Here is a 10,098-nt window from a genome sequence, read left to right on the forward strand (position 1 = left end):
TTTTTAAATCTCAAAAAGGAAAAAGAAAAAAGAAACCAAATCTATAAAATCTCTAATCTGAAACTCCTAATTCCAAACCTCTTTATGATTGTTGCTCTTGTGACACGCAACTTCATCGTCGATCCTTGTCGTCACCATTTTCTTTTGTTTTTAATCTGATTAAGTGTTTGAGGAAGAAATAAAATTTTCGTCACCCTTTTCTTTATTTTAATTTTGATTTAGGGTTCGAGGAAGAAACAAATTTGTCATTACTTTTTACTTCATGTGTTGTCATCACCCTTGAATTTGTTTTGCTCGAGCTTTGTCGTCGTTCTACTTCAACCAAGGTCGACTCTTCGAGGTGTACTTCGAGCGACTGTTCAGGACTCATCTTTTATAGGGCCCCTAATTTTTTATTATATTTTTTTATCTTCATAATTAAGTAATTTAATTTTCTTTAATTTAATTTTTTTATCTTTAGAGTTGAGGCACCTGATTTTTATAATCATACTTTTTATCTTTGTAATTGAGGCCTTTAATTTTTTTCTATCCCACTTTCTTATATTTATAATTGACGACTCTAAGTTTTTCGATCTCACTTTGTACCTTTATAATTGAGCTCTTAATTTTTTTCAAACTCACTTTCTACCTTTATAATTAAGGCCATTGATTTTTTAATCTCACATTTTATAATTGAGACCCCTAATTTTTTCAATCTCACTTTTGACTTATATAATTTAGGCCCTTTATTTTTCAATCTCACTTTTTACTTTAAAACTGAGGCCCATATTTTTTAATTTTCACTTGTTACTTTTATAGTTGAGGTCCCTAATTTTTTTCAATCATACTTTTTACTTTTATAATTTAATCCCCTAAGTTAATCATTTACATACGATTTATTAATTTAATATTAAATTAATTATTCAAAGTAATAAAATAAACTTTCATTTTATAAGGGCATATATTTTAGTTTCGCTCAGAGGGCCCAAACATATTCGAGATGGACCTGACTTCGACCATCAAGGATGGGTTAGGGTAAAGGCAGCGATGTTGGTGGTTTCGATCGAGTTTTAATTTTCTCCCTATCGTGCTTGTTGTCATGCAACGTTGGTGGATTCGATCGGGTTTTAATAATTTTCTCCCTATCGTGCTTGTTGTCATGCAACATTGGTGGCAGAAGTCGGTTGGTTGATGACACTAAAGTTTTGCCCGATCGACAGTGTTGGTGACAACCTATGATATTAAGGGGATTGGAACGAGATGTTTTAGAGTGACTGAATGAGTGTTTGTTTTGTGATTTTAAAGAAATTTAGGATTTTTAAAATACACAATTTTAGAATTTTTAAAATAATTTTTTTAAAATTGTATAAACGCGGCATATGTCATATTTTAAGTAGCCGATGATTTTTTTAGGGTCGTGATGGAATAGGCACATATCTTGAACAAGAAAATACTTCAAGCAACTAAAACGAACAAAGAGTTTAATTTAGACACTGATTTTTCTAATTAAACTTAAAGGGTAAAAGTATTGGATATCAAATTTTGAAAAGTGATTAAGTAAATTAAATCCAAGGTTATTTTTCATTAAATCGTTCAAACATAAAAAGTCGTATTTAAAATAGAAGAGAGGAAGTAAAGCTTAGTTGATGCAAGAGGAAAGTGAGCGGAAGAATATGGATAGCCGCCAAGATGTAAACACTAAATATGGTGAGCTGGCGTGTCTCATCGGGATCCGTACCCAGCATGGCAAACTGGACCACTACCCCATCTTGACATGTTTATTGCAAGTTTGATTCATAAAATCTAGGGATGTTATATTTTAACCTAATAATGAAATTGCAATCACACAATGGGTGAAAGAGTGATAAAATATACATGATAGAATCAGAGCTTGGACCTCTAGTTTTGACCTCCAAGCCATTGATACTTATTTATAAAACACCCCTAAACGCCAACTCTGATACTTCAAAGATTATATGTACGTACTCATTTGTATCGGATCATTCTCTTAAAACTCGCTCTATTAAAAATGATATTAAGAATTATAAGAATAAACTCTGATATAATTCACCATAACATATATTTTTTAAAGTATTACAAAATATACTTTATTCATGATTTGACCTTTGAATTATATTAGTTTAACATGAACAAAAATTAATAGCATTAAAAATATGATTGTTAGAAAAATAGACTGTTGCAAAACGAGGTGTTGGCACTGACAGGAAAAGTATTAAATAAAATATATAAGAAAAGAATCGATCAACCGTATCGAGATAATACCACTACCTTAGTAGCGAATTGGCCTAATGTCTGTAATCGCTCCAATGTACAAATGGTTCCCCGAGATTAACAAGACTTTCTAAATTTCGTAAACCCGAAAGATAAAGTGGACTCTGATGGTATTGCTCTTATCTCAACTCAAGACAACACTCTATGAGAGTGTTTCTAAAGCAAACAATTATTTTGCCCACTATTTATAGGCTAAATAGTGAGGGCAAAATCGTCACTTTTAAAGCAATATTTAATTATACTAAACATAGAACTAAAAAGGCATTTAAAAGAGAGTTACAAATTGAGCATTACCGACATTCCCCCACTAATGCGAAATAATTCTTTCGTAAAAATGAGAGCAATGAAGTTAAAACACGAGAAGAGCAATAATGAGATTATTTGCTTAAGCACTAGTGAATATATCTGGAACTAGTGCATAGTGATGATGAGTAATTCTTCTCTTAGATAAGTGAACGAATCTTGAACTTTCTAGATTAAGGTGAACTCATTAGATTAAGGTGAACTCATAACACACAACTAACCCTTTTATCCACCGAAATCCTTTATGTGTCTACAAAGAGTATATAAAAGAGTGTATATATGTTTAACCTTCTTTCCTCAGGATTCTAATAAGTGTACTAGAAAAATGACCCAACGTTTTTCATAGAACGTGGCTAATACTTCTCACTTACGTAGGTTATTTCATCAGGTTAATCTCAATATAAACAACAAAAAATTGGGTTATAAAATAATTAAGAGCTTTTACTATAGGTCATCCTCACAATAAGTAAGGTGAATTTCTTCAAGTTCATATTAAATGAATCACCCAAACTCTAGGACAAGAAATCATTAAGAATAAATATTAAACCTCATTAATCGGTGAATTCAATTTATCCTTCTCACTAGGAACACCCAAACTCTTGGGTTTGAATTTATTAAGAGTTTTAATAAAATGCATCCTCTCTAGCGGTAAGTTCATTTAGTCCTTCGTGATTAGGACTACCCATTCAACTCTGGGTTATAAACTTTTTAAGAATAGATATTCAACCAAAATCGATAAATTCATCAAGTCTTTCTCACTAAGATCACCCAAAATCTGGACTACGAATTTATTAAGAGCAATTAAGCTCATCTTGTAGATATACATTATTCATCATAGGGATAGGTAAGTAGAAATGTACACTATTAGCCTGTCCATGGTTTCGTTTGACCACATTAAACTTAGATAACTAAGTTGGTTATCCACCATGAATTCCTTAACCAATGGGCTTTAAACCTATCCCCTCGACGAATCAAGAACCATTTCTGACTTTAACATTTGGTAAGAGGATCAACTAGGTTCCTCTCTAACTTTAATCATCATTTAAGGCATCCCCACATTTCTAAAATTTTTAGAATAGAAATAAATCCATAAGTGTCTTGAATAATGTGTAAACAAATTCTCTTGCACATATGCTCAATCATACTAGAGTAAAGTTTGTTACCAGATTTATCTATAAAACTATGCTTTAACAAACTTAAATTTTGTTTACACATGATTATATTCTCAAACTTTTGAGAAGTTACTAATCATTAAGATTACTATTCATAATCTCAAACAATTATGAAATTGCTTATATCTTATTTTAGTCATCCACGAATTTGTTCATTCAAAAAGAATTTCAATTTTTCCTAATTCTTAATAAGAAGTATTTAGGAAATTATAAATATTACGAAAAAGTTTATTCAGGAGTTTTCAACTTTTCCTAACAACATGAAAAATATCTTAAGTTTAAAGTAAGAGATTTCAGCACAACTCTTGAGATAAACCATCTCTTTTCTTTCCTCTACTTAAGAAAATTACTCAAATAGATTTAATAGCTACAATCAATCTTTTAGTAGCAGTAGTGTCTGTAACATTTTTTTCCATAATATTCAACATATTAGTCTTGAAAGATACTATAACATATTTTATTTACTATCACTAAATTTGGTATTCTATTCTACCAAATTAAACTCTGCTCCTTTAACTTTTGTACTAAGTTTAAAGAGATCCTAACTCATCATAGTTTTTTTTTATAAAATTTGAATAGTGAGCACAATAATGAACATTGCAACATGTAGGTTTCTATAAAAGAGAGATAGAGCATTAAGCACACTTAAATACCAGGTCTTCATAGAACCAATCCTAGACATGCACTTTCATAATCATCACACTATTTTCCAATAAATAATTTTATGAATTTTCTCTTTCTTAAGGATTTTTTTAAGAATTATGCTTGATACTCTTACCCACAATAGTATCCTATTAAGCATACACATTTTGGGCTCGTTACTACCTTAGTCTTAGTCTTAGTCTTAGTAGTTTTTCACTACCCTTAGTCTTAACTGGCGGTTTATCTCATTTCACAATATTTTCACTAAAAATTAAAGACTAACTTAAAGGCTCAATTATTCTAATTCATGTATTTAAAAACATGAGTTAATAGACAACAAGTCTAAATAATTTGACAGCGCAGGTAGAATCATAATTCCCAAATAGACTTGTTCACTCTCACCATGCCTGTAACTTCAATATTTGCATCATCATCTTCAACCAAAAAGACCCAAAATCTAACATGGCAATCACTTCTTTTAAATTAACATATCTCTTGAATCTATTAATTTTGCACTCAAATGAAGATTTTATATTCTTAGTCTAAAAACAATAATTTACTAACAATAATAAATAATTGATAATAAGGAAATCTTTTTTTTAATTGATAATGAGAAATCTCATCTTTTCAATCATGTCACTTCATTCCAACTTTATCAATTCCGCCTTCAACTCAAAATAATTTTTGACGAATAAACTTTTAATTGTCATGTTACCAATTATCTTCCACTATCGGTTTGGAACCCCGGATAGCTTAGAAAGCGTAGGATATAGGGATGGCAAACAGGTACAGTTTCACGGATTCCGCACCGCACTCGCTCTAATTGGGGCGGGGATGGGTATAATTTTAGTGGGTAGTGGGCGGGTGTGGATTTAGAAAGTGATACCCGTCACTGGTAGTGGGCGGGTAGTGGGCGGGTAATGGGTTTGAGACATTACCCGCCCCGCATCCGCCCCACATCCGCTTGCCCAGCTAAGTATCCGCCCGCCCGCCCACTTTCTATTATATATGTAGGCAATAGTGAATTTAAATTAGAGTGCTCTCAATTGGAGGAAATAGAGAATGATGATTATAATACTCGAGTATCAGATGTCACAAGTATTGCCTGAGATTTTAAAATGTTGTGCCAAAAAACAAAAACATTATGTGTTTGTCATTTATTTTCTAAACTTTAATTATGTCTTTTATTATGGTGTTTTATGTACTTTAAGATCTATATTAACACTTAAATAAGATAATCATTGGATTATTTTATTATGTTTCTTAATGGACATGTTTTTTTATGTTTGTTGCTTATATATAACTTAAATTTGCTTTCAGACGGGTCTAGACGGGTACGTCACTAGTGGGTAGTGGGTGTGGGGATAGATTTGAAAATGTACCCGCGTGGGCGGGTGTGGATTTGAAAATTTGTACCCATCATGGGTGGTGGGCGGGTGGTGAATTGAAAAATATTAGGTGGGTATAGGGATGGGGGAGGGGGTATCCGCACCCGACCCGCCCGTTTGACATCCCTAGTAGGATAATTTCCAACTGCGATGGATCCAACAACGTGTATCAAGCCAATGTCCCACAATCTTAAAGCTTGTAGTACCATTGAAATTTGATATCCAATTCCCTCATTTCACAGTTGAATAACAAGGAATTCGCTTCTAAATTGTTGAAAAAAATATACTGGTACAAAGCGAGGCGTTAGCACTGACAAGAAAAATATTAAATAAAATATATAAATAAAGAACCGATCAATCGTGTCGTGGTATCAACCATTGCCTTAAAAACGAATTCACCCTTATATGTGTAATTGCAATAATGGACGAATGGTTCCCCTAGGCTACCACAACTCTCTAAATTTCGTACACCCGAAAAATGAATGAACTCTAGTGTTACTACTCTACTCTCAACTCAAGACAACACTCTATGAGAGTGTTTTTAAAGAAAACAATTGCTTTATGATATCTCAAAATGAATGAAATTACCCACTATTTATTTCTAAAGCACAATTTAATTTTATTAAACATAAAATTTTTAAAAAAGCATTTAAAAGAGAGTTACAAATTGAGCTTTACCAACTATGATGATATCATCCAAGAATAGCACATAACATTTTTATCTATTCATCTATCACGTGACACAATCTTATTATCTTATATTATTAATATTTCTTTATAAGGTAAATTAGAACATAAATTTCAAAATAATAAATATTAAGTATATGCTGAACTAAAAAAATGAATATTCAGCCCTGGAACTAAAATATAGCCCACCTTTTGTCCCTGGATGTTCAACTAAACCAAGTTTAAACCGGTCGGCACACTAGATGGGCTTAGTAGTTGGATGCCCCAAATAAGAACCAAAGCCCAACCCGACCCCAAAAATGAAAAGGAAACCCTAAGATGCATAGATAAATAGATCACAATTAGAGTTTTCCAGGTCTGGGAGCTCCACGCCACACTCTTTCTACAAGCGGGCGAGAGAAAAAGGGGGAAAATGCCAGCCGGTCATGGTGTCCGCTCTCGAACAAGGGATTCATTCTCCAGACCCTTCAGAAAGAAGGGTTACATTCCCTTGTCCACTTACCTCAGGACTTACAAGATCGGCGACTATGTCGATGTCAAGGTAAACGGCGCCGTTCATAAGGGTATGCCCCATAAGTTCTACCACGGCCGCACTGGTTTGGTTTGGAATATCACGAAACGCGCCATCGGTGTTGAAGTCAACAAGCAGGTATGGCGATGGGTTGGTTTGTTTGTTCCCCCCCCCTAAAATGGCTATCTTTTCTTTATGTCGGAAGACGAAGTTCTTTTATTCCATCTTCTCTTCTTTTATGGGGTTGCAGTGTATGAAGATTTTGGGTTTTTAATCTCATTTTGATGTATTATTTGAATTATTCTGTCTTGCTGTGAATCTCTGTTTAGTTTCATGTTTTAAATGTTGATTATTGATGGGTAACTTGTATTAAGAATCCGATTATATTTGTTTCTGTACTTGTATTATTCTATTCCTTGAATCCAAGATCAGATTTGCTCGCTTATACTAATAATTATAATTTCATTGAGCTGTAATATTGCACTAGTATAGCAGTTGTTTAATTCCAGGAGATATTGAGCTTCTGTCATATTAAATTAATTGAAGCTCACTCATTGGATTAGCTTATATTATATATTTAAATAAGATTATTTAGTTTAGTTTTCATTGTTTTGATGAATGGGCATATTGATGTGTAATTTTTATGAAGAATGGATAGTCCATGTAACATAGCTTTGTAACGCTATTGTATTTGAAGCATTTTTTAGTATAATTTGTTTGATATTCTTGCGTGGCTGATATTTAAACCTTTTGCACTGCTTGCATGTGATCTCTGTTTGATTTATCTATCGGAGATTGGAGATACGTGTAGTTTGTATTGATATTCCTGATTCATCTATCAGGTGGGAAACAGGATTATCAGGAAGAGGATTCACGTGCGAGTTGAGCATGTTCAGCCTTCAAGGTGCACCGAGGAATTCAAACTCAGGAAGGTGAAGAATGATCAACTCAAGGCAGAGGCTAAGAAAAATGGTGAGGTGGTTAGCACCAAGAGACAACCAGAGGGCCCTAAGGCTGGTTTCATGGTTGAGGGTGCTACCCTTGAAACTGTTACGCCCATCCCCTATGATGTTGTTAATGATCTCAAGGGTGGTTACTAAATCTGCTGTCTTTCTGTGGTTTTGCTGTTTTAGATTTCTTTTTGGCAAACTGAATTAAACATTTTGAAGTGCTGTTATAATTAGTATATTTTGAGGAGGTACTGGCATACTGCTTCTCCAGAGATTTTAATTTTATCACTCATTTTAGAGATTATGGTTTACTATGCAAGTTGTATTTGTTTATGCGGTGTGGTTTTATGTTCCGAAATTTGTCTGTGTTATACCTTCCTCTACGTTCAATATGGGTTTACCGGTATTTTCAAATATTACATATATATTTGTTTGGCTTTTAGTTAGTTTAGGGTAAATTATACCAACTGCTCTAAGTTCATCACACCTCTCCAAACACTGGTCATTGTTCAAACAAGGCTTCAGTTTAATACTCAAATTCAACAACCAATTTATCTTCTTCCTCCCTTATCATCGAAGATTAAAGATTGTTATCCATCTTCCCTTTGCTCACCTGGTCGAATAAAACAGACAAATTTTAAAGCTTGTAACACCCCAAATCTTTTGTTAGTGACTAAACTGTAAGTTTATAAGTGTGGTGGCTAAAGTATGACTTTGTAAATGTTTAGAGAATAAAAATATAATTTTGAAAAGTTATATATTTTAGCCCGTAAATGACCAATTTGGTCTAAAATAAGAATTTTCATGGTAATAAGATTTTCGGTACGAGATTTGTGTTAAAAGCTATAAAGCGATAAAGTTCGGTATAGAAATCGAATAATCAGATTGAATCGAAATTTTACGAAAATTTGAAGGGTGCTAGATAAAAGTTGGAAATATTATTTTCATATTTTAGAACAGTGAAATTTAACATAAATTAGTGGAATTGAAGTTAACTTTTTCCAATTTAGTCGAAATTAGGAAAATTAAGTGACTAAACTGAAATTTTTGAAAATTTTCAGGGCAAACATGAAAAATCAGAATTATAATATTTTTTTATGGATATGATGAGATAAGGGATAATGTCATGGAGTGACAATGTTGTAGTTGTGAAGATTCATTAAAGGTGATTTTAATGATAGAAAATTCAAGAAAAAGGCCTTCATCTTTATCCTCTCCGCCATATACTCCATTTCTAAGGTAAGAAGAATTTCCTTTTAATTTTTGGCCATTTTTATTAGGATTTTAAGTTAGGTTATTAAGGATAAAATAATATATACAAAATTCTCTTTCATTTGGTATGAAAATCTTCATGTATTATGTTTGAGTTGGTGAGATGTGGATGAAGGGGAATTGTGCTTTTTATGATTTAAGATTGATTCTTGATGTTGGAAGTGTTATGGAATTGAAATCAAGCATGAAAATTGTTTAAAATCAAGTATAATATTATATATATGGTTCGACCATAGGGTTTTTATTTGGGAAATATTGTGTTTGGTTTATAATTGATATGAAAATAAGTTGAAATGGTTGTAAATGTTGAGTGGGTGATTAAATTGAGCTTGAATCAAGATTAGGGATTATTGTGTAAAAAGTTAAACTATTCAGCCTAAAGGGAGGTTATTTGGAAAAATTCTCAAAAAAATTCTAAAGGCTTGGAATGATTTTAGAAGTGATTTTGTGTACTTGAAAATCATGTTTGGACTAAATTGAAGTTTGGTTGAAGCTTAATGACCTATTTTGTAACTTTTGGAATTATGAAGGATTTGTATACGAATGTTAAGACATTTAGGTTATATGTTGGAAATTGTTTTTAATATGATAAAATATTTAAAGTGAGATTGATTTGGATCAATTTGGAAGCTTGAAATAGAAAATGGACTATTTTACAAGTTTTGAGAATTGGGGGACCTTATTGTATAAATATGTTAATTGGGTACTTAATATTATATTTTAATATTGAAATTATGGAATTTTAAGTTAGATCAATGATTAATTGGGACTTAATTGTGAGTTTTTCAAACTGATGTTATTATTTTTTAAAGAAAATTTCAATGCTGAAAATTTTATTAGCATGCTGATTTTTGGGTTTGAATAGTGGCTTGAGATCAAATTTCAAGTTTATTAAGGTGGGT

The 10,098-nt window shown here is 32.2% G+C and overlaps 1 protein-coding gene across 1 annotated transcript; it reads left to right on the forward strand.

Moving 5' to 3' along the window:
* Positions 1–6,824: 6,824 nt before the first annotated feature.
* On the forward strand, positions 6,825–8,171 carry LOC120155198 (60S ribosomal protein L21-1-like). Its single transcript, XM_039166784.1, has 2 exons — positions 6,825–7,112; positions 7,817–8,171. Exons 1-2 carry the CDS (start codon positions 6,876–6,878, stop codon positions 8,072–8,074), a joined length of 495 nt encoding a protein of 164 aa, XP_039022715.1. The 5' UTR covers positions 6,825–6,875; the 3' UTR covers positions 8,075–8,171.
* The last annotated feature ends 1,927 nt before the right edge of the window (positions 8,172–10,098 follow it).

Source organism: Hibiscus syriacus, unplaced genomic scaffold (genome assembly GCF_006381635.1).
Source record: "Hibiscus syriacus cultivar Baekdansim isolate YM2019G1 unplaced genomic scaffold, ASM638163v2 tig00002840_pilon, whole genome shotgun sequence".
NCBI lineage: Eukaryota > Viridiplantae > Streptophyta > Magnoliopsida > Malvales > Malvaceae > Hibiscus > Hibiscus syriacus.